The following is a 26,889-nucleotide window of genomic DNA, read 5'->3' as shown; positions in this document are numbered from 1 at the left end:
ATATTGGCTTAAAGTAATAAATTAATTTGTATCATATCATTAATTTTTAGGAAATTGTGAAGAGGATGAACGTGAAGGCCCTTTAGATAATCTACATTCTAACAGGAGATGTATTACTAAGAGTTGAAAAATTACAACATGATACCTTGAATTTCAGATGTTCTTATACGAACAAACGAGGCAAGGCAATGTTTTATGTCTTAGAAAATTGTTTTATTATACTATCAGTAGGTGTCAGTAGGTTTTTGAACAACCTCTTTTAATTTATCCCGCGATATTGTCACGTTGGTAATATAGCATAATCTTTGTCAAATATCTTCAAAAAAAATGTATATTTAAAACCTTTTGATTGTACACTACGTAATTATCCTCCAGATAGAATATTAAAAATAATAATTTGCGCCATATACTTTTGGAATAAACAGGGAAACAGAAGTTTAACAGTGAAAGACTCAAAGTTTCCTTCCAGTCGAAACTCTAATAGATCCTATTAAATTGATGGCACTGAAGAGATAATTTTGATTTGTTCCAAAGTTCACCAACATTGTTTGTTTATTCAAGCTCATTCGATTTATTATTAAGTTCTTTGATTGTTTATGTATATATTTATTTTTGAAGATTTTTATTTCACTCATTGAATTGTATTTAATAAATTTATTTCGGAAATTAAGTTGTTTTTTATTTAAACTTTATTAATGAAACTAAATCTGTACATGTGCAGTTCAAGCACCAATAACATTAAATAATACTATCACTCCATATAGCAACAACGCTAAATATCTCGGAATGAATCTTGATGCAAAACTTCTCTGGAAGGAACATATAAAGAAGAAAAGAAAAGAACTGGAATTGAAATATAGGATAATGTACTGGCCAATTGGAAGAAAATCACAATTATCAGTAAATAATAAATTAATAATAAAATAATCAAATAATAAATTATGGGGATGTTCTGCAAAGAGTAAGATAAATAAAGTATAATTTTTTCAGAACAAAGTCCTGAGAGATATTGTGGGCTCACCCAAATACCATAGGACTGATTACCTACATCGAGACCTTCTGATACCTACATTCAAGTAAAGTCAAGAAATCAAGATAATTGCAAGGGGGCACGAGGAAACACTCCATTCTCATCAGAATATTGAAATATTGTAGCTTTTGGATACCACCAGAACAGGACACAGACTCAAAAGCATCAAACCATCTGATCTTGTGTAGTGTTGTGTAGTGTGGTGCCTATATTAAAAAATATAGCAGTGACATGTATAAACATTATTTCACCAGACACTGAGATAGGGCCGATGGGTCCTCCTAGTTATATACCCAGATTTAAGTTATGATAAAGACAAATTGTAGGTTAGACGGAAACGACTAGAAAAAATGTAATAATTAAATATTAAAAAAACAACTTTATTGGCCAATTAAATGTGACGTCAGAGCTGTCACATTCCAAATGTTATCAAAGAGTCAATGAAATGTCTTCACAGCAAAATGTTGAGCAATCAAATTACTTGAATGGAATGCCAATACATCTGGTGGTATATAAATATCTATAAACATAATAATAAAATTCGGTCATAACTTACCTAAAAACCAGTTCCACTTTTCCAGTTTCTGCCGTAACGGTGACATCGCAGGGCCAGTGTATCTTTTCGAAAAAGGTCAATTCGTTCTTGTAGGTGTGCTCGTAATAGGTCAGCGCGATTACCAACGTTCGGTCGTTAGTCGGCTTCTGTATCTCTACCAGGGGATTGGAGAAAGCTTTTGTATAAAAAATAATGGTGATATACTCCAGTTTCTGGATCCAGTCGAACCGAGGTAATTCGATTTTTTCTTCGTTGGGCGAGACGCCATTGGTTTCGGTTGATGATTCTAAAAATATGTTTTAATTAAACTAGACGTAAATGAAAGGCACAAAATGGTGCATTTTATTTTATTACAAAAACCATAGAAATATAACAGGTGGGGTAAAAGTCCCGCTACCATTTTGTGACGTTCCGCTTTAACTATTGTGTTGTGAAGACGTCTAGGTTTTGTTATGGATAAATATATGCTACAAGAACGAGCAGAAATAGTAACAATATTTACTGAAAATAATCATTTAATTATTGCCACTCGGCGGAAATTGCGTCAAAAATATCCTAATCGTCCAGTGCCTCACAAAACCACAATTTATCGTTTACATGCGAATTTTCGACAGTATGTCGTAACGCTGAAAATGTGGCTCTGGTGCGCGATAGTATTGAAGAGTCTCCAGAAACATCAATTTGGAGACGTCGTTCCCAGTTACATATTTCTGCAAGCAGTATAAGGCGAATTTTGGAAACTGATTTGAAAATGTTCTCGTACAAAATTCAATTGGTTTAAAAATTGATACCGAGAGATCCTGATCAACGAGTTGAGTACAGTAATGCAATCATAAGGCTGTCTGGTGAAATAGAAGATCTTTCGTCTAAATTGATAATGAGCGATGAAGCCCATTTTCTTCTCAGTGGCCAATAAACAGAACAGTCGGTTTTGGAGAACACAGAATCCTCAATTAATTAATAAAACATCAATGCATCCATTAAAAACAACTGTATGGTGTGGTATTCATGCTGAAAACATCATTGGACCCTATTTTTTTTGAAAATGACTAAGGTGTTGCAGTTACTGTTACTGCTGAGCGGTACCAAGACATAATTCGAAATTTTCTTGTGCCTGAAATGGAAGAGGACGGACTAGAGGACATATGGTTTTATCAAGATGGGGCCACAGCATACACAGCTCATTCAACAATTCAATTATTGAATGACGTTTTTCCACGAAGACTAATTTCGCGAAATGGCGATTTAACAGATCAATTGAAAAGTCCCCGGCCTGACACATAAATGGCTATCACCCTTGAAGGGTATTATACTGAATAAAGAAAATAATTTTGCCAAAAAAATGTGTTTTACTATGGTAGGCCGGGGAATTTTCAATTGACCTGTTAACATGTCCATCCAGATCCGGATTGAACAGCACCAGACTTTTTCTTATGGGATTTTTTAAAATCAAAAGTTTATGTGAATAAGACCCAAACGATTCAACATCTTAAAGACCTATAGACTACATATTCGTTACAAAATTGAAGAAATTCAGTCTGAAATTTCGCAGGATGTCATAAAAAATGCATTAAAAAGAGCCGAAAGTTGCATTACCAATTGCGGACACCATTTAGCTGATATAATTTTTCAGTCATAACAAAAAAAAAATGTGAAGATCAAAGAAACTTTTTATGGTAGCGGGGCTTTTGCCACGTTGTAGAATGGGAACTAAAATGGGCAGACCCGTTCTTTCGACTTAAAATTTTGTGATATCTTTATGAAAGGTTATATTTGTTTTTTTTTGGATATAGTTGTCAGAAAATTTGTTGTTATGACGTTATTTTTGTAACGTCTAATGCAAACATTAATTACAAACGACGGCACATGACAAAGAAAAAAAATTTGTTTCATCAAGACAATACATCGTGTTACAAGTCAATCAAAACAATGGCAAAACTACATGAATTGAACTTCGAATTGCTCCCATATGCACCGAATTCGCCAGATCTGGCTCCCAGTGACTACTGACAGGCCAAACCTCAAAAAAATGCTCACCGGTAAGAAATTTGGCTCGAATGAAGATGTTATCGCTGAAACTGAGGGTTATTTTGAGGCAAAAGATTAATCGTTTTAGAAAAGTGGCATTGAAATGTTAGAGAGGCGCTGGAATGATTGTGGCTCTTGATGGATATTACGTTGATGAATAAAATAAATTTTGAACGAAAAAAAAACGCGTTTTCTTTGTTATGTTACTTTTCAGCCAACGTGTTACTTGAATGCACCATTTTAAGAAAATAAGTTGAAAAAAATGATTTCTTTAAATTTAAAGATCAAACCAAAGTATTGTCAGAGTTCATTCTTTTCCAAAAGATCCTGCTCTAGCCCAGAACTAATTTTTAAAAGTAAATAATGATTCATTTAAGATAATTTCTTATGAATTCCTAAATGATGGATGGTTTTGCTTTTGCTTTGATAATAAAAAAACTTATTTTACTATTTATCAATCAAAATGTTGTTCCTTTTACCTCATTACATTAATAAATAACCTTGAAAAATATAGTTCCAAAATTCAATATTTACAATTATATTACTTTCAGTTGCTATTTTTGGTCCGACTACTATTTATCGTCTGTTTCAGTCCTGTACTTTTAGTTATTATTTTCGGTTCTACTAGTTTCACTCGACTGATTTTTAACATTCTAAATCTGTCGTCCTAGCAACGACCTTGAAAATAATGTGCCGAATTTATGCTTACATAGATTTATATGTAATATATATGGTTTATGTTTTTTTGTAGTTTGCTTGTAAATAACAATATATGTTACATCTTGGAACACTATTTTCCAAGATTATTAATGTAATAGGGCAAAACGAATAAAATTGTGAATGATAAAGATTAAAATAATATTTATTATTTTTATGACAATAATAGGTAACGTTTTTTTGATTGATTTTTTCGTTTTGATCTAATTCTTTCGAATTTTTCTCACGCATTCTGATTGTCAAAACGTCTTTCCTAAAATCTTGAAAACTACTTTAGATTCGAAACCTTTTGAAGAAGTTTTTACAGTAGCAGTTGTTAAATTTGGTAAAAGAATATTAACGGTAAATAGGTGATAAAGTATATTCAATATTTAAATACAGTTCAGCAACTCGAAATTCAAGACACAAGTATTGATAAAAAATGTATTAGCATTTGGAGATACTATGATAAAAAACTAAACTCTAGCTACTAGAATGAAATAAATATTTACACCAGGTACTACAAAAATTTTACAAATTATTGGGCGTTTAGAAAACCAACTGGATTTTTTGGCAAGCTCACAAAAATGATGTTATTTTAAAATAGCAATTAACGTATTATTAAAATACGATTCTTCATTCATGTTTATAGATATAAAGAATGTTCAAATATAAAAATAATTCTACCTCATCTAAAATGAAATTATACATTGCAACGTAATAGTACTCAGCAATTATTTCTTTCCTTTTCTTTTTCTAAATTAGTATGAGAAGGAATATGTACATCTCCGTCTCACTTATAGTACGGCTGGAAAAAATAAGTACATTCGAATAAAATATAACATAAAATATAACAACCAATTACATTTATTATATTATATCTTCATTAGTTTCCAAGTATTAAAATTAAATACGCTGAAATATATTTGGGATAATTACTCCATTTCTTTCTCATAAATTCAACGTAAATTTATTAACACTGCCAATTGCCCGTTTAAATTGATTTAAAATTAATTGTTCGAAGCAATTATCTCCATCCTTTCCTCTCTCATAATTTATATAGGAAAGGATTTGTACATCTTCGTCTGACATCACGAATTAAACAAAATAGTCGAACCGTGCATTTGACTGAAAATAGTAATTACTATTATTGAAAATAGTATATTACTATTTTCAGTCGCTAGTTTTTTGACTATCGACTGTTCCGACAGTTTTCAACAAACCAACAAACAAACCTTTAAATATTAACAAAGTGACACTAAAGGGTTTTGCAACATGATAACTTTCAGTAATTTTTTAGAAAATTCGTGTAAATTGACCACAATTACTAATCACTGATCCCGATTATTACTTGCCTCGATCGATAAAGCATGGTCTGTCTAAGTAGCATTTTACATTAAGCGAACAAAAAAAAACAAAAATTAGATGGAAAAAAATCATTCCGCCACAATAAACGCTCAGACTTTGACCCAAAAAAACGGACCGAAGTTGATAAAGCAGTAACAGGCAACAGTATTTCATAAAATATCACTTTCACAAATTATACCTGACGAATTGAGCGACGGCGAGACTTCCAAACGGGTACTCTGCGGTTTCTCCTGTGCTCTGACCTGATTCTTTTCACCGAAAAAGAGCGCTTCCGTGTCGACACTGGGATCCACGGAAACCAGCTTCCCCACGTAACATTTCTGAAGGATTTGCTCGTAATTTACCCAGGGATGAACCTGAAAAAGGAAAAATATCGGATACAGCCGCTCTTATTGCGGATAAAATTTATTTTGCTTTTGTAGCTATGCGTTTTCAGTTTGTCGGCGAACGGCTCGTTCCGAGAGATTCCGAGATTGTTTTGGTTTATGTCGTTGCAGAGGCACATAGACATTTACTTTAATAATGTTTAGATTGAAAATACGGTGGTAATTTATAAAGACGGAAGTTTAAGTTATTTCTTTTTATAGCAGTTTCAATGAACTGGATTAATTTTATCTCTTATCAAAATAGTTTCCATTTTAATACAAACTACACAAATAATATAAATATGAATATTTATAATATCTTATTATATATCGGTCTATAAATTAATTTTAATTGATTTAAAATAGATGGGTTACCGTCTATTAAGTCACATCGGGTACATTTGTAATCAACTACATGTTGAAGCATCATTGAGAGATTTTACTTCTCAGTATGTCATTTCGTCGAAGTGTGAACAAAGAAGTTTTTCAGTGCGGGTAGCTTTACTTTTTCACTTCAATTTAAAAAAAAAGGCGGTTGAAGTATATCCAGTACTCTGTGAAGCTTATAACAGCCATGGCCCATCTATTTCAACATGCGATGGGTTTAAACCAAGTACTACGCGAAAAACGACCGGAATACGAACAAAGATACGACAATGTTATTCTTCAACATGATAGCGTTCGACCACATGTTGCAAAATCGGTAAAAAGACACTTGGAAACATTGCAACAAAGATACTTGCGAAGTGCTACTCCACCCGCCCTATTGTCCAGACCAGCTTCCCTTTGTTTATTACTTATTCCGATATATGAGTTCAACAACGCTTCACTTCTTATGATGATACCAAAAATGAGTCAATTCGCGGATAATTTCGAAAGATATATTGTTCTTTCGAGATGGAATCTGTAAACTGCTTGAAGGTAGGAAAAAGTAGTGGCTATCGATGAGCAATACCTTGCATAAAATATATTATATTGTTTTTTTACAATAAAGCTTTAAATAAAAAAATCTTTAAAACTAGTTTATAGTTATATCTATTTATAAAATTATTATTGATCAGTCATGAATGGAGCAAATGTTAAAATTTATACAATGGTGTAATTAACACAAATACTTTTTAGATTTTATTGATTTAAATATCAGAACACTGTTATTTATGACAATTAATTAATTATGATATTGACTAAAAAGTCCCCGGCCTGACACATAGATGGCTCTACTAGAATTAAATCCATATGTTTTTTAGTTAGTCCTAACCCTCAAAAGATGCGTGTATAAATTTGACAGTTGTCGGATCATTAGTTTGTGAATTACAGCATTTTGTGTGAAGCAACTTTTGTTATTGTGAAAAAAAATGGATAAAAAAGAATTTCGCGTGTTGATAAAATATTATTTCTTGAAGGGAAAAAATACAGTTGAAGCAAAAACTTGGCTTGATGCTGAGTTTCCGGACACTGCTCCAGGAAAATCAACCATCAAGGATTGGTATGCTAAGTTTAGACGTGATGAAATGAATTGAAACTTGTCGATGTAAAGTCAAGCAAGATTTAATAAAAAATAAAGCTTGATAAAGAGAGATTGACGAAAGCATCGATATGGCTCTGCAATACGAAATATGAACTGTAGAATCCTTGAATCTCCAACACCCGTCTAGAGAATGTAGCGCGCCTATCATCAACATCATAATTCAACATTAGATCGCAAAAAGTTTGTAGCATAACATTAAATGCCATCTCTTCCAGCTAATGGAACTATCGTAAGGTAGCTAAAGAAGTTTAATAAATTTTAAGGCAACATGTTCTAAAAGCCGAAAGCTCTCCAAATGGATGGCTAGTATATACAGTCGAAAGCAAGACGAAAATCAATAAAAATGACAATCGCACGCTTTTCCAATACGTTCCTCCATAAATTGGCGAAGTGCGAAAATCTTGTTTAACAATCGCAATTCAGTGTAAATCCTGTCAGCTCTTCTCGGCTTGTTTATTCCGGAGCTATTTGAACTATAATTTGTAAATATAACAGGTCAATTGAAAAGTCCCCGGCCTACCACAGTAAAAACATTTTTTTGGCAAAATTTATTTCCTTTATTTCAACATAATTCCCTTTAAGAGTGATATAATGATTACTGCGACCTTCCAAATTTTCGATACCATTTTTGTAGTACGATTTGTCCTTTGCTTCAAAATAGGCCTCAGTTTCGGCGATCACCTCCTTATTCGATGAATTTTTTTTCCCAGCGAGCATTCTTTTGAGATCTGAGAACAGGAAATAATCGCTGGGGGCCAGATCTAGAGAATACGGTGGATGAGGAAGCAATTCGAAGCCCAATTCATGGATTTTTGCCATCGTTCTTACTGAGTTGTGACACGGTGCATTTTATTGGTGAAGCAGCACTTTTTCTTCAAATGCGGCCGTTTTTCGGCGATTTTGTCCTTCAAACGGTCCAATAATGCTATGTAATAGTTGCTGTTGATGGTCCTTCCTTTTTCAAGGTAGTCAATGAAAACTATTCCTCGCGCATCTCAAAATACAGATGCCATAACCTTGCCAGCCGACTGTTCCATTTTCCCACGCTTTGGAGCGGGTTCATCGTTTGCCGTCCACTCAGATGACTGTCGATTGGACTTCGAAGTAAAATGATGGAGCCATGTTTCATCCATTGTCACATATCGACGCAAAAAGTCGGGTTTATTACGCTTGATCATCTTCAAACACTGCTCCGAATCATCAACTCGTCGTTGTTTTTGGTCAAAAGTGAGCTCGTGCGGCACCCACTTTGCACAGACCTTTCTCATACCCAAATATTCGTGAAAGATACGATGTACACGTTTAGTTGATATCTTTAGAGTGTCTGCCATTTCATTTAATTTCAATTTACGGACATTCAAAATCATTTTGTGGATTTCTTAAATGTTCTCGTCGGTAACAACCTCTTTTGGCCCACTGCGTTCACCGTCTTCGGTGCTCATTTCACCACATCTAAACTTAGCATACCGATCCTTGATGGGTGATTTTCCTGGGGCAGTGTCCGGAAACTCGGCATCGAGCCAAGTTTTTGTTTCAACATATATATATATATATATATATATATATATATATATATATATATATATATATATATATATATATATATACAGCAACGGTATTGTTTAATTATTAAATATCTGTACCATAGGTTCCATATTACATATATATATATACATATATATATATATATATATATATATATATATATATATATATATATATATGAATATAAACATATGAATTTAATTCTAGTAACGCCATCTATGTGTCAGGCCGGGGACGTTTCAATTGACCTGTTAAATACTTATTTGTATCGATATGAAAATTTTGTGCTAGATCAAGATTTTTCTATTACTTGTTATAGGTTATATTCAAATTATTACGTTATACTGGAATATATGACATGTATGTTTCGATAAGTGAATATTACTAGCGATAAAAAATTATTAGGATTGTGAATTTTAAGGGTTTTATTTATTTATGCCATAGCTTGATTCTTAGTATTGTTGTTAAAACATTAAAACATTTACCTCTTCAAATAATCTGGTAGCATCAATACCTGCACCTCTCATCAGTTCGTCTTCGCCACCAGGGTGAAACGCTAGGTACTCAGTGATGTTGTATACTCGTCCACGTATCGCTGTCCAAGCATCAGTCATGGTGTTATGTCGAGCTAGTTCCAACTTAGTAACCTAACGGGATTAAAAGAACAATCACATTGCTGTCATTATATTAGAATAAGTCATTTTATTTACCGACAGATTTCCTCCGCGTGATCCCAATCCAGTCAGATCTTTACCCGATGTGCCAAGACGGATCCAGTCCATTAATGAATGTCCTGGTTGAAGGGCAACCTTGTTCCGGGGGTTTCCTGAAATAAAACCGATAATTATGAGTAAACATTACAATAGATTTTTATTGGTGCTTCTAAAAGTTTTAATTATCAAATATTTTTAGATCTAATCTGTGATTTATAGTTGTGTTTCTCAAGGTTACTTTTAAATAATTCTTTTGTTTTATTATTAAATATCTGTACTATAGGTCCCATATTACAGAGACTTTTTAACTAATTAATATTCAGCGGTTTATTTTTCCCCATTACTTAGATACAATGATGAGATAGTTGTTGATATATGATATTTGTTTCTACTTCGAATTCATTTCTTCTATTTTCTATTCATTTTAATAGACACAAACATTTTCGAATGGGTTAATTTTTATTTCCCTTTCTCTTTTCCATTTCAAGTTATAAAGAAAAATGCAACATTGTATAGATAGTTTGTATTAGATTAAAAATGTAAACACTGTCCTACATAAATATTACCTGTTAATGTACGTCAAGTGTGCACATCCTAATGTGTTAAAGTTAACTGTTAAAGTAAGATTTATAAGATTTTACCAAGAGTTACTGAAAATTATAAAAAGAAAGTGTAAAAAACTGCTGGAAAATACGTATTATATACACTCAATAATCATACCATAATTTTTCATTTTAACTGAATAAAAACACACTTTTGGCTATTCGATAATACAATTCATTAAACATTACAGACATACTTTTAATTATTTGTTTAATGTTACTATTGCTATTGGTTTACGTTAGCAATAATAACATGAGTTCGAATTACGCGGCAAAACTATAGCACAGTTAGGTACAATCTCTTCTATTTTTCACAACTTGAAGGCAGTCTCTTTTCCACTCTTGCATGTACAGAATTTTTTAGTTATTCAATATTGTTAAATTACTGTTCATCAGAGTGCACAAAATGTGCCATATTGCCGCGATAAGTTTCCATAATATTCAAATTAGAAGAGTCACTTTATGTTAAATAGCGAATTAAACAATTAAACTTACTTTTGCTAGTTTGATAACTTTGTTTTTTTCCGTTTTTATATCTTTGAATTTTTAATGAGGTGAAAGAAGGTCTGTCGTGATAAGAATACCTTAGATTAGGTCTCTTCAGTCATAAAACCAGACATTTAAATGATGCGCCACCATAAGTGGATTGAAGTTACTGAGGACAATATATTACTGAAATTTAGGCAGAAGATTCAATGGTTGAATATGTGCCAAGGGCAGAGTTCACTGGCTCACAGTAAATTTCAAGTAAATCTGTTCAGCAGAACTTGAGATATCGTGTTAATCGCATCGAAAGGAGTTTCGATAAAAACGTTTAAAGTTTCGTTTTTAAATGCCGCATTTCTTAAACTATATCCACTAAACTTTTAGATCTTCAATCTGCCCGTACAAATAAGTATTATTATATGATTTTCGTTATATAATATAACTATCCTGACATGTAGAAGATGACTTACTGAAGTGATCTGTTGTACAACTTATGATCTAAATCTTATTCTAGATACTATTCGAATTTATTGTAAAGTCTATCCTAACTTATTCTAAAGACTATTCTAACTTATTCTAGAGATTATTAAATTAACTCTATGTGTCTATTAATAAGTTCGTATGGTAGTTTGCGTTTGAGCCTATGCACTACACTGTCATCGCACACATTTAACTGTTTGGCGAGTCCACTGGGATGCACTAATAGTCTTTCAGAATATTTCGCACTAACACTTCGAACCACATTCGTTATGGGTTCTAAGGAGATATCGCGTTGAATCAGTAACATGGATATAGCAATATGGGGCACCAACGATGACACGCAACGCTTCATTCTGGAACCATTGGAGGATAGTTATGTTAGATTTGCTGGTTGTACGCCATAGTTCAATACCATAGGTCCAAATAGGCCAAAGTATTGACTTATACAGTACAAGACCTTGTTATCTAATGATAATTAGAATCAGCCAGTACATTTGCTTTAGTTTAAATCTGCTGTTTGGCTGTTTGAGTTTTGTCACTATATGTTCCTTCCATGTCAAACGTCGAACAAAATGCATTCTCAGATATTTAACGTTGTGTGCTTGCAGAAGTTCATGATTATTCAATTTTACTGAGGGACAAGTTTCTCTACAAAGGGTGAATGTCATGTGGGTAGATCTTGTCCCATTTGCTTTGATACGCCACATTTTCAACCACAATTCGACTTTGTTAAGATGAAGTTGGAGGTTTCTTGTGGCTGATATTGGATCTTCGTGTGATGATAAAACCGCTGTATCGTCAGCATATGTTGCAACAGTAGTGTTTCTTGAGGTCGATAAGTCAGCTGTATACAATAGATATAACAATGGGCCAAGAACACTGCCCTGTGGAACAGCCGAACATATTGGGTGTAGGTCAGTGTATTCGTCACTCTGTTTGACAATAAAATGTCTGTCTGTAAGGTATGATTTCAGCAGTTGAAAGTGCATATGGGGCAAAAGCTTTTTCAATTTAACATGCAGTCCAGTGTGCCACATCTAATCGAAGGACTGAGATATAACGAGAAATGCAGCGGAGCAATATTTGTTATCGTTTAAGTTTATGATAATTTTGTTGACTAATCTATACGTTTGTTCTGTTATTCCATATTTATTACGGAAGCCAAATTGATGGTTTGGAATAATATTTATCTCTTCTGCGATTATTTTGAGATTTTTAATGTATAGTTTTTTAAAAAGTTTAGATATCACAGGTAACATGCGTATAGGACGATAAAAGCAGATGTCTTCTGATTTTTTTCCAGGTTTAAGAATCATATTGATTTGAGCCACTTTCCAAGTGCTAGGAAAGTAATTAGGTCTTAACATGACATTAAATATGAATGTTATTAATTTGATGTATTTTTTTGAGAGCTCTTTTAATATTCTAGTAATTAGGTCAAAATTAGGAGCTTTTTTAGCATTAATTTCTTTAACAATTGTTCGTTTTACTTCCTTAGCAGCAAATTGCTCATGTGGCAGATCCATTTGAAACATCGCCGAAATTAATATATATTTTTTAAATCCTCTTAACGGCATATTAACGGAGTTAAGCTTAGAAAATATGAAGAATACCCCCTTAATTTAGCGCTGGTAGGATGATATTTTCATAATATCAAAAATGGTCTTTTCGTTCGAGTGCATCTAGGATACTGTGTGAGTATGGCCAGTCCGTTGGGCGTTATCGATTTTAAAGAGTTCCATAATTCGATATTGGCGCTCAGAATTGCGCGAATTTAAACGAGCGCTCTGGTCGTAAAACATTAAAAGGGACCATTCGCTCTGGAATGTTGAAGGGTTGATTCAATTATACGACCAGTTCAGACGAGGACGGCCCATTCTGTTTAATAATCTGCTTCTCTTTATTGTTTTTGAAATTTCATAATTTATATTAATTTATACTCGCATACGATGATAATAAACGGAAAATTATAATGCTGAAACGATGTCCAGTTCCAGACGAATTAACAATATGTTACTTATTTTATAAAATGGATGTCGTTTTTATTTAATACAACGAAGGATATAAATTAGCGTTGGGAACTATCGACTGAACTGAACAGTCGAAACAGTCGATAGTCCCAAAACAGTCGATAGTCAAAAAAATAGCGATTGAAAATAGTAATTAATATTTTTAGTCAAATGAACGGTTCGATTGTTTTTTCCATTCGTGATGTCAGACGAAGATGTACGATTTCTTATCTGTATAAAATGTGAGATAGGAAAGGACGAGGATAAATGCTTGGAGCAGTTAATTTTAAATGTCTTTATATTCTCCAATGGTACTATAAGCGAGACAGAGATGTATATATATACATTCACGTGATAACCTTAAAAAAGAAAAAGAAAACAAAATTAGTAATTTCGTAATTTCTATTATCATGTAATAAATAAAACAAATTTAAAGGAAGTAGGATTACTTTTATACTGAATGTTCTGTGGATGTGTAAAAAGGAATGGAATAATAACACCACAAATATTTTATCGTGTTTTAATATATTAATTGCTATTTTTAAATAACAGCATAATAAATATAAATAGTACAAGTACAAAATACAATACAACTTAAATAAACCCTAAAAACTAAAGATTTTCCATAACCATAACTACTAAATAAAATGTAAACGTATACCTAATCATTGAAAAATCTAATCCATGATGAACCTAAAAATGACTGTACAATAACTACCAGACCCTTTTTAAATAAAAGTTTTATTTATTTTTGAATGGAAATATTTTTAAATTACTGTGAAGGTTATCATGTTCAACTATTCTCCAGTGAGGCGATTTCTTCGATCGTTAATTATTTGCCCAGATTTTGAAAAAACTCGTTCCCAGGGGACAGATGTTGCAAGTATAGAGGAATATTTTACGTGTAGCTGATATAATTCAGGTAGTTTCATTTTATGTTTTCTAAACGCCCAATAAATGGAATTTCCAAATACTGCTAAATCTGTAAAGTTGCTGCAGTACTTTGAGTAATTACTTCTTTCATTCTAGCCATTTTTTTATCAAAATATCTCCAGATGTCAATACATTCTTGGTCAGTAGTTTTGTCTTGAATTTCGAGTTGTTGAACTATATTTGTATTTTTTTAGTTAGAATGGAAGATACCTCTTTTGTGATAACTTTTTGTATAGCCTCAGCATTATTTGCAATACCAAATCCTGCTTTTTTTAATATAGGATCTAAAAATGTGGATTTCCCGCACATTGTATTCATTTCTAAAATTGCCAGTATTTTATTGATGACATCTAATAGACAATTTTGCCATTTTCCCGCATTCACTTGTTAAAATCCTGTATTTGATGGAATGTTGCAGTCCTCTTATTAACTGTATAATTAAAGACATCGTTGGGATATCTTTCACCAGATAACTCGGTGGTCATTATTTCAATGGGCTTTAAAAGTTGAACACATTCTGTTAAGATAGTCCATTCGTTAAAAATAAAAACTGTGGTGCTCTTCTTAATAGCCAACAAAATAAATTGTTGAATATTAAAGTAGAATTTTCCTATCAGAAAATGTATTTATTACAAATATTTAATATACTTTATTCACCTCTTTACGGTTAATATTTTTAAAAGAAATTTAACAACTGCTACTGTAAAAATTTTTTAAAATCTTTTGGATCTATGTAATTTCTGAAACCTTTGGAACCTAATTTAACCTAATTCTTCCTTTTTTCACCCTTGCTTCGTTTTTCAATCTCTATCTGTGAGAAATAATTTTACAGATTCCTTCATCAATCCCAAAATTATTTGCAGCGGTGGTAAAAGAAGATGGATGGATGACATTTTTCTCATCAATTTTAGGCCTCCTCAGCTACCATACTTTTTGGTCCAGTGTTAAATATGGTAAACCTAGGTTGTCCGAACAACATGCACAACATTTCAAAATCACTGCACACCTGCCAGCCATGGTCTTCATATTTTAATTTGTGAAGAATCAATTCCAAATTCTTGTATGTTTCCTTGACAGAATGACCTACAGGAATGGAAACATAAAAACCGCCATTGTGAAGTAGAACTGTTTTAAGGATTCTCGTGCATCTCTGAAGAACATCCTGACGTCCTGGAATTTTCTCCATATTATTTTTGTTATCAGTATATACTAAAATGCATAAAAATAAGTGATATATTTCTAAATTTATTTAATCCCATTAGAGTAATTTCACTTATAATGCCAACTGTTCTCTAAGTAAAAGGTGTTGAATTCGACTTCTGAGATTGCTGAATCAGTTTTTGAATTATGGAAAATCGGACGGGCTACTTTCGTCCTCCAACCCTCCTCAATTCGCTCTCTTTATTGAATTTCAAAATCTCTTTAGCATGAATTTTCCGTAGGTGGGAATATCGAGTATGGAGCATTCTGATGCTCTAGCTACATTGGTTCTCTTACATTGCTATCTTCTCTCAAACATGAATTCCCATTATTAGAAAACGTTTAACTCCTCAATGCCACTAGTCGAACTTCACGGACAACAAACTCTTTCAGATTAAGCCAGATTTATTTTTTAGCCTTCCCCTACCATCAGTTGACCATGAGTTGTGTTCTTTCACGGTTATCTAATAAATATAGATAATCCATTCAAATAAAAGTTTTGTTTAGATATAACAACTCCTGTTTAACATGTTCTAAGCGAATGTCCTCGCTAAATCTCAATTAAATCTAATTACGTTTCGACAAACTACAAAACGCTCTTACTGGAGACAATATCGATAGACTGCTAGGTTTCGTTAGGGAAATTAATTATGTACATAAAATTTAATATTGTTAGAGGTTAGTGATTGAATCCAGTATGATTATGCTCAATTTTGATCTAGTGCTCGCTCTGTGGATACCTGATATACGTCCCTTTTTCCTTCTTTCCTCATCACTGTTTACAATTAGGATTTCTAACTTAGTTGTGTGATGCGATAGTGGTAAAATTAAGTATTGTATTTCACTTATTGTGATGCTGTAGTTCGGTGCTGTATTTTGCTATATTTGACTTTTTTATTTATTCATTTTTAATAAATACGTAACTATTAAATATTGTATTTCAATTTTATTTACTTATAGTTGATTTTTCATATTTCAGTTTAAATTATCTGATTTATTATATAAGGTGGGTCAAAAGTCCCGCTACCATTTTGTTTTTTTTAATACATATTGTCACTACTTCTGCTCGTACTTGTGGCGTATATTTATCCAAATAAAATTTGGACGTCTAGACAACACAATGATTAAAGCGAAACCTAGGTAGCGAGACTTTTGCCTTATCTGTTTGGATCTAATAATATAAGGACCTAATATATTACTTTCTGTTATTTTATTTAACAGAAAGAAGAGGCGACTTGTCGAACAGCGGTATAAAGCGACACTAAGGGTTTTCTCTGTCCATCTGTGGTAGAGATGTTTAGCTAACCAAGACCGTATTATATAACAAATGTATTAAAAATAACCGAATTTGTTTAAAAATAATGAAGAACATCAACAAGCAGTATAACTATATAGTTATTAAATATATGTTCTCAATATTTTCACGAAATCTCTCTTCTCTACTTACAGTATTATTCTTGGAAATAATAGTATAATAAAATCTAATAAAACTGAATATATCATTTACGAAATTTATTTCATTATAGAGCACAATACAAAGAAGCAAACATCCGGCTTAAACATAAATCATACTAAATGCGGACATTTGTCCCCGATTATTGCGAAATACACCACTAGACACAGCATGATCAAGAAGAAGGGCACGGAAACGCACAGCAAATAATTTAATGCCCTGAAAAATAAAAGAAAAACAAGATTCAAATCGGCTGAAAATTGTCAAGCTGACGCGAAACGTTCCACGTTTATTTTTTCGCGTTACTCTCACCGACTAAGATCCTGTTTTGTAGGCTTTTCGCGTTTCTGAACGAGCCCCGCCTGTTTTTTCGAACCCGTAGGATATTTCACCTTTGGCATCTTTCAAACCAGATTGACTTCTGACATTTACCGAGTTTATTAGGAACTTAAAACGTTTTGATTTTTTTTCTGAATAGGGAGGTAAGGAGGTAAGGTATTAAATTTTTTTTATGTTTTATAAAGGTTTACCCAGCCTGGTTACTGGAGTGACTGGGATCATTTTCCTTGTCGGATTTTGCACTCTTACATAGACAATCACAAATATTCAACAATTACGAACATACATGTATGACCATGTCCCAATAGGATTCGAACCCGCGACTATCGCAACAGTAGGAGGACCGTCCTATCGCCTTTACCACTGTGCCAAACAAGCAGGCTATAAAAGTCCTTGATTTTACCTTATTGATAACAGGTCAATTGGAAAGGCCCCGGCCTGACACATAGATGGCGCGACTAGAATTATATCCATATGCTTTTTTGTTAGCCCCAAACGCTCAAAAAATGCGTGTATAAATTTGACAGCTGTCGGATCATTATTTTGTGAATTGTTATTGTGAAAAAAATTGATAAAAAGGAATTTTGCGTATTGATAAAATATTGATTTTTGAAAGGAAAAAATACAGTTGAAGCAAAAAGTTGGCTTGATGCGGAGTTTCTGGACACTATCCCAGGAAAATCAACCATCAAGGATTGGTATGCTAAGTTTAGACGTGGTGAAATGAGCACCGAAGACGGTGAAAGCAGTGAACACCCAAAAGAGGTAGTTACCGACGAAAACATTTAAAAAATCTACAAAATGATTTTGAATGACCGTAAATTGAAATTGAATTGAAGCAGACACTCTAAATATATCAACTGAATGTGTGCATCATATCATTCACGAATATTTGATTATGAGAAAGTTCTGTGCAAAGTGGGTGCCATGCGAGCTCACTTTTGACCAAAAACAACGACCAGTTGATGATTCGAAGCAGTGTTTGAAGATGATCAAGCGTAATAAACCCGACTTTTTTCGATCGACAGTCATCTGAGTGGACTTCCTAATCTACCGTATTCTCCAGATATGGTCCCCAGCGAATATTTCCTGTTCTCAGATCTCAAAAAAATGCTCGCAGGGAAGAAATTTTCGTCGGATGAAGAGGTGATCGCCGAAAATGAGGCCTATTTTGAAGCAAAGGACAAATCGTACTATAAAAATGGTATCGAAAAGTCGGAGGGTCGCTATAATCCGTGTATCAGCCTTGACGGGAATTATGTTGAATAAAAAAAAAACTAATTTTGCCAAAAAAAAGTGTTTTACTATGGTAATCCGGGACTTTTCAATTAATCTGTTAGTGCATCATTTTTATATTTAAAGACACTCTTATTATTTGTGGTGGATACGTCGATGGGCAATATTTCTTTTGTCTATGGTTTGAAAGTATTTTAGATGCCCACGACATAATTAGTCGTAACGTATGACATGTTCAAACAGAAGTAAAATGGTAAAAAAGGGAATAAAGAAATACTTTGAGGTAACAAGTAGTGTGTAAAAAATAAGAATATAGTGGAATATGTATAATTAAAGTTAGTGAATAGAGTTAAAAAATAGTTAAGAATATAGTTTAATATTTGCTAAAGTTAAATAAGAATATTGAAAAACAAATTGGTCCTTCATTAAAAGGCACATATAGTATAGCAACATATAGCACTCATAATACAAATCTCAGAGACTAATCGCATAAAATAATAGAGAAACTAGCAGGAGGTATAATAAGGTTATCTAGAGAAAAATATCGCTACGTCCACTATCTAGATGAGGTTATAATAGACCATTCAAGTAATTTGATTGTTCAGTTTAAATTTTCATTACAGGCACCTGTAAAGGATACACTTTGCTGTCAAAGCATTTGATGGCTTCTTTGATAAAGTTGGCACGCAAGTGCTACACGTTACAGTATTGACGTCACGTTTCCTTAACTAATGAAATTAACAAAAAACAAACAATTTAAGGAGTTTTAAATGTTTCATGTTAAAAATAAGTTTGATTATTTTTTACTTTTTAGTTCCTTATTTATTTTTTGAAGTCGGTTCAATTTATTTTGGTAAAAATATTTTATTTTTCTCTTTTTAGTGTTCGATATTTACTAAACAAATTACGCAGTTATTTTATTAAGTATAACAATAAGTTAGGTCAAGTAAACGTGCAGCCTGTATGAGGAAAAACACGAATAAAGAAATAGTTATTGAAAATAAGGAGGGATTAGATGTGATTTGACAAATGTTTTATCCGAACTAGAACAAAAATAAAAAGTTGTTGCTGCCGCCGAGAATTAAACACCGCACTAACCACTACATCATAGAGGAGGCTTCTCATATGATACGGTTAGTGCTTGAAAAGCAAACTGAACGGCTTCTGCCCTAAACAACTTTGGTAAGCAAACCCTTACTAAAAATGTCTCAAAAACTCCTGAGGGGTATACCTGTCCAGTGCCTGCTTTCATCATCAGCTTACCTAAATACCTTCAAAGTATACAATTAGTTGTTTGTACGTCCCCATAATATTTAAAGAAATGTCGTCTAACTCCTTGAGGAGTTGTGTCTTCCGTCACATCAGCATTACACGATACATTATGCATTACATGACATTATACATAAATATCTCATTATTTTAAATTTAAAAAAATTGAAAACATTATACGTGTTTTTCAAATTTGAGGGTCTCTCTCGATTTTCTCGGATTTCACCATCAGATCCTGTATTGGTTCAAATGGGACCACCTCGGAAGTGCACTCTCGAATAAAAAAAGAATTTTGAAATTCGGTCCACAGTTGACGGAGAAATCAGAAACATACATAAAAAAATATACAGTCCAACATAGAACCTCATTTTTTTAAGTCGGTTAATAACCATTTTTTGCGCTTTTAAATTAATAGGATCCATTAGAGTTCTTTTTTAAATAACTGGGCCTAAAGTTTAATGTAGGCTCCGAACCACCGTCCTCAGCATTAAGCCTACCGACTGGCGAGTGACCAACTTTAGAAATCATCCCAGAAGACATCCGGTCTTACTCAGCCTGGTTACTGGCGTTACTGGGATCATTTTCCTTGTCGGATTTTACACTCTTGCCTAGAACATTTACAAGTATTAAACAATCACAAACATACATTTACGACCATGCCCCAACAGGATTCTAAACCGCGGCTATCGCAACAGTAGGAGGACCGCCCCATCCCCTTTACCACTGTGCCACCAAGCCGGCTATTAGAGTTCTGTTTTTGTTGTTGTTTTATTGTATTGAAAATTCGTCGTTCTTCCCTCATGCAATTCTAATAATTAATTTAATTCAAAAATATGTCATATGATTGTCATATTCTTAATATAATAATTTTATTATATATATAATTGTATATACTAAAAATCATTACAGATTACACAACGAAAGGGTTAAAAAATTAAAAACATTAAAAAATTATGTATTAATACTACTGCAGCATTAATGACATGGCAAAATCTAGAAATAAAATAAAGCAGATAACCTACAGACCTATACAATTTGTGTAATCATTGCAGACTTCATTTACACAGTTTCTATGAAAGCGTAAGAATTACTCTCTAAATAATGTTTGATAATGAGTTCAGGAGACTAATTTGTTGATAGTTGGAAGGAGCTTGTATCTATTTTTCAGAATAACAGCGATAGAAGTGTGTTTTTAGAAAGATGGAAATTTTTACTGAGCCATACCTCTATGTTAACTTGTTCACTGCTGTCGAAGGAAAAATCAGTCAGCGGCAGTGTGGTGCTGTTGTCGTTGATAGCGGCGGGTCCTTTCCGTTAATTTGGGTAAAAAAGTAAACAAACAAAATAGTAGTTGATAGTGATATATAGTATATTCAGCAGTGTACTCACGTCATCAATATGTGCCTGTCGAAAGTTGTAAATTTGTTTTACAGTCAGACAATATTTTCCTTCTCATTTTATTCTATTTAAAAATAGATAGAATGCTGTTTGACAAGTTTGAACATGTAACCCAATGAGCCTGCAAAAGTCGTTCGTTTGTCAAACGTCAGCAAAATTCTTCAAAATATTATAGCTACGGGTTATAAAGCGGCAAACGTTGTTTTATTAAATTTCAAATCGTCCCGGTTTATATTGAAAATATTTCTTTTGCGTGTTGCAGCTGCACTGAATATTAGTACGGCACGGTCACTAAAATATCTCAAAACATAAGAAACAATATAATATTAAATTCACCAAAAAGAAATCGTCTTTGTGCTTCAAAAATCAAGCAAAATCAAGGCAGAATTATTATATCAATTTGTATATTTATTCAGATATTTTCAGATATTTCAGAATCGTAAATTGGGTCACTCATTGCAAGATGATAATAAATATAACGTACAGACAATAAAACTTGACGGAAAAAGGTAAGCGATGGAATAACTATCGATTAGGTTTTGTTACTTTGATTGAAAATTATTAATAATTCAGTGCAGACGTCTAGTTTTTCATGCTGGAAACAGGAATGGTTTTATTTCTGGTGCAGACTTAGTATTTTCTTCTAAGTCTAAGGGTGCCTACTATGGAGAAATGAACCATAACTTATTTTTGCAGCTTTTAAAGAATTTGGAAGAACCATTAGTTATTATCATGGACAATGCACCATATCATATTACACTGGTGGAGAAGATAGCAACAAGTGCATCAACAAAGGCAGCAATTAAGGGATGGCTTAATGTACATAAAATAAGTTATGAAGAAACCATGTTAAATAATGAACTATTTCAAATTGTTACTCGGTAAATATATATGAAATATTTAAGTGCCTTTTATATAATTTATTTTCTTAGCAATAATCCTGAGAAAAGATACATGGTAGATCAGGTTGTTGAACGTTATGGCCACAGAATATTACGCCTTCCTCTCTATCAATGCATATTTAATCCAATTAAGTTAATATGTGGTATTGCAAAGAATTATTACAATAGACATTCAGGGCGAGAAGGATATTCAAACCAGAACTGTCTGAATTTATGGAAAGAGGCATTGTCGATAATAACACCTTCGGTTTGAACGAGATCGATCAGACACATGGAAGAAAAAATTGACAAGTGGTGGAATCGTGAGCAATTTTTTGATAGATTAGAAATAACCAGCTTAATTATTCACTTGAGTAGTGATTCTGAAAGTGACAGGGATGGAATAAAACTTTATGAATGTTGGTTTATGATTCAACGCAGGAAATTACCAAGACAGGGTGATGAAAGAGGAAACAACTAAAGATCGGTGCATAATTAATATATTTTAACTGTAGGAAATTGTATTATATAGTGTGAAAGCTTTATGCGCATGTATGTTATTGTTCAGAATATACATAAACGTTTGGTTATAATGTATGAGGAGAGAAAAAATAGTAACTGTTTTGCAGATATGACAAATGCATTAAGAAGAATGCAGTTGAAAGAAAGGTGTATACAAATATTAATAGAACAAACGAAGGAGAAATACAGTGACATCAAGATGTCCTTACAAGGAAACACTATACCGAAGGAAGCAAGAACTAAGCGTAAATGGTAAACATGGATGTAAACATAATGAAAGTAAAATACATTACTCAGATATAAAATTGTTAATTAGATGGATTAGGCCTTCGGGGAATACCACTACATGTTTTTTATGTAACTCTACCTATACTAAAGTAGAAAAATGTTCATTCAATGTAAATATAACAAAACAACTCTAACCTATAAATTATTGTGGCTGTATAATTAATTGTAGTTTTAAGCCCTTCGATAATATATGCATTAGATGTACTATAATGTTAAAATAAATTATATTAGATAACATTTTTAATTTATTATTTTATTTAGATTAGAATTTTGTTATATGTCAAGGTCAAAATGTACTAAGACTTAGAGTTGATGCGGCAACATTGCATTTATATATTATATAAACATTCTATATTATATAAAGCTGATTCTAATAAGATTTAATTAATTCCATATATTAACAAATAAAGCTTTAAATAAAAAATAGTTTTTTATGCAGTTCATAACATTATTGTCTATAAAATAGAGTGCAAAAATTAATAGTTCAGATATTAGTAACCCTTATTTATATAAAACCTTATTTTAATAAAACAGAGATAATTAATCTAAATTAATTTTAGTTCTATTAACTAAACGAATAGATTTTCTCATTTCCATTCAGTTACTTCCAAAATATACCGCCCTCTATTGAAATGTAATGAATCAATTAGCGAGTTTGCCTATGTGTGCCTTTTCTATTTACCACTACTAAATAATACCGTTTAATTAAACTAATTAGCAAAATCATTACAAATTAGCACTATTTTATACTAACAGCGCTCAACTCATGGAAATTAAAAAAACTGCTTCCAAAAAACATTTTCCCTGTAAAGCGAGTTTAGATTCTTTAGATAGAAACGAACTAAAACTATAATTAGGTGTTTTACCATACGATGAGGTTAACTATCTATTTTTGAACTAATATAAGAATTGCTATTTATCTATATGTTGAGTCTGATAATGACAAGACAGTAATTTTTAACGAAAACGGTTTTATTATTTTCCGAAGCATTGTCCATAATGATTAATATACCTTTGCATGCGCTTGAACCAATATTCATGATACTTTTTCCACTCTGATTGAGTCTTTTTTTGTCGAATTATACGGAATCTGACGTGAATAAATCTTTTGCACAGCTAAATGCTTGTTCATTCACTACTTTACAGGACATCATGTGCAAGGATGACTCAATCCCACAGAGCATTACAGATATTCACCACTATCATGCTTGAATGAATTGGAAAGTCGTGTTTCCAATGATTCACAGTAACAAAGGAAAAGATTTCATGACCAAATGTCGAAGTAAGTTGATCGTGTCTTGATAATCCACTTCGAAAGTCGTAAGACATCATCACATAAAAATTTTTACGAATTAACATTTTCTTCACAGAGGCAAAATTTTGGAGTGTTTGTAAACAACACAAGTTGTACCCTGATGACAAAACGTTCTGAAGAAGATTATGTGTAAAAAAGTCTACCCTCCAATTAGAAACATCAGATGAAGCCTAAGGACACTTAGTATAGCCAATGCGCTAAATATAAATAATGTTGGTTGGTTACGTTGTGCTGGTGAAAAAGTTAAATTGCCACAATCGGTCCTACGATCAGATGAATGTAATAGATTCATTATTTTCTGGGGTGAGAAATGATGCTGACCACTTCTCGGCCGACATACACGAGGATAATGTTATTGTCGGAGAACATTTGCACAACAGTTCTAAGTGATACAAAATTAACCTGATCATTTAATAAAGCTGTTTCTTAAACGGCTTAGCGAAAATTTTGTCTCCCTTTCTTGATGAAATTTGGCACGGTTAAAGCTTATATCGTGGAAGAATTCTTAGGAGTAAAATTTTAGTGTAATATGCGCTACAAATAAATAAACTGAAATAAAACGAAATACGCCTAAATCAAGTAACCAGGAATAGCCGACACAAAATATATAAACAAATATTTTAGGCTCTGACCGACGCGCTGCCAGCTCCGGCCGCCTAATTTTTAAAATCAGAATCTGAGAGCGCTGTAATGTAAAATGCCGACAGGCAATTTTATAACAGGTCAATTGAAAAGTCCCCGGCCTACCATAGTAAAACACTTTTTTGGCAAAATTAGTTTTATTTATTCAACATAATTTTCTTCAAGGGTGATACACTTCAAGGTGATTATAGCGACCCTCCAACTTTTCGATACCATTTTTGTAGTACGATTTATCCTTTGCTTCAAAATAGGCCTCAGTTTCGGGGATCACCTCTTTATTCGACGAAAACTTCTTCCTTCTTCTTTTGAAATTTAAGACCAGGAAATTGTCGCTGGGGGCCAGATCAGCTACTCGAAGCCCAATTCATTTATTTTTGCCATCGTTTTCACTGACTTGTGACACGGTTGGTCTTAGTGAAGCAGCACTTTCTTTTTCTTCATATGCGGCTGTTTTTTGGCGATTTCGTCCTTCAAACGCTCCATTAATGCTATGTAATAGTGGCTGTTGATGTCCTTCCTTCTTCAAGGCAGTCAATGAAAATTATTCCATGCGCACCCATCATGTGCAGCCCACTCGGATGACTATCGGAGTGAAATGATGGAGCCATGTTTCATCCATTGTCACATATCGACGTAAAAGCTCGAGTTTATTACGCTTGATCATCTTCAAACACTGCTCCGAATCAACTCGTTGTTGTTTTTGGTCAAAAGAGAGCTCGCGCGGCACCCACTTTGCACAAAGCTTTCTCATTCCCAAATATTCGTGAATGATATGATGTACACGTTCAGTTGATATCCTTAGACTATCTGCTATTTCATTCAATTTCAATTTACGGTCATTCAAAATCATTTTGTGGATTTTTTAAATATTTTCGTCGGTAACAACCTCTTTTGGGCGTCCATATATACAGTTATTACAAGGTAATAAAGTACAAATTTAGTGGTATTAACTTTTAATTCATTTTCAAATATTTGGTAATACATACGTCAATTTATACATCAAAATGAATGAGTTAAAATGAATGTTGTAAAAAATATTAGCAATTACAAAATAGTTTCATAGAATTTTAATTCTTCTGTAGCGACCTTGAGCATGTCGAATTTTACATCGTGGAATAACGGTCTACAAAATACCCAGAAATATAATCCCAGATGTTGAACACGGGCGGGGTGCCAACTGGAACCCGACAACGAATAGCTGGCGGCAACCCCGAGACGTTTATCTGGGATATTATTGAAGGGTATTTCGGTCATTCAGTGCTCAACCCTCGTTTGGTTAAGACGTGCCACCATCGACTGCCCAAGCCTCGTCTTCAGGTAACTCCGCTGCCATCCGTTTTATTATTTGGTATTTTCCCTTTTTTTTTATATTGCCAATAAATAACGGTCACATTATGTAAACACCACTGTTTTATTTCGTTTTACCTCCATTCACCGAGCCACTTCATTTACCCTAAACTTCATTTGTTGGGGAGCTGTTAGTTTCTACATAGGACAAATTAGAACGCCGTAGGCAAATGCAAGCCATAGAAGGCAAATTAATTAAGATGCGCTGGGTGAGATAAGAGTTGAATAAATTACCAAGAAGGATACAAAAAATATTTTATTCAGCTTGGTGTATTCATTGTTTTTGCAATTTATATTTTAAGTCATAAATATGGATAAAGGATAAAAATTATATGAATACATAAATAAAGTAAAGAAAATATGCAGCAGCTAAAATGAAACTAACTACATAATTTGCATACATGATGGACAAATAGAAGAAATTATGAATTACTAAGCGTAAATGCGTAAACATTTCAAAGCATTGTTAAATATTAAGATGTTTAACGTTTAATGTTATAAGATATGTTCCTATATGGCATTCTATTGTTTGAACTTTGTATCAATTATTTTGATTATTTACTTTATAGACGTTTTGAAGTTTTGAAAATATATTTCTAAATTGCAAAAAATAAATTACCTAATTGTGTTCGTTTTTGTTTTAATATACATGATAAAGTT

The 26,889-nt window shown here is 32.8% G+C and overlaps 1 protein-coding gene and 1 long non-coding RNA gene across 8 annotated transcripts in view; both read right to left on the bottom strand.

Annotated features, from left to right (window-relative positions):
- LOC143206226 (cytochrome b5 reductase 4) overlaps positions 1-26,889 on the bottom strand; it is a 227,083-nt gene that overhangs the window by 10,711 nt on the left and 189,483 nt on the right. For all 7 annotated transcript variants that reach the window (XM_076419021.1, XM_076419034.1, XM_076419036.1 and 4 more), the window contains 4 exons: positions 9,827-9,942; positions 9,602-9,763; positions 5,857-6,034; positions 1,587-1,872 (listed from right to left, as the gene is read on the bottom strand). In XM_076419021.1, coding sequence (XP_076275136.1) covers positions 1,587-1,872; positions 5,857-6,034; positions 9,602-9,763; positions 9,827-9,942 — 742 coding nt within the window. The remainder of the gene's footprint in view (positions 1-1,586; positions 1,873-5,856; positions 6,035-9,601; positions 9,764-9,826; positions 9,943-26,889) is intronic.
- Positions 16,841-17,393, bottom strand: LOC143192078 (uncharacterized). The gene is made up of 2 exons (XR_013004706.1): positions 17,305-17,393; positions 16,841-17,211 (listed from the first exon to the last, which is right to left on the bottom strand). It is a non-coding gene; the product is annotated as an uncharacterized LOC143192078 (long non-coding RNA).

This window comes from Rhynchophorus ferrugineus, unplaced genomic scaffold (genome assembly GCF_030347505.1).
Source record: "Rhynchophorus ferrugineus isolate W39M unplaced genomic scaffold, kcgeb_rfMv2 rfM1, whole genome shotgun sequence".
Lineage (NCBI taxonomy): Eukaryota > Metazoa > Arthropoda > Insecta > Coleoptera > Curculionidae > Rhynchophorus > Rhynchophorus ferrugineus.
The sequence above is the reverse complement of the archived record's forward strand: the minus strand, read 5'-3'. Positions and strand labels throughout refer to the sequence as shown.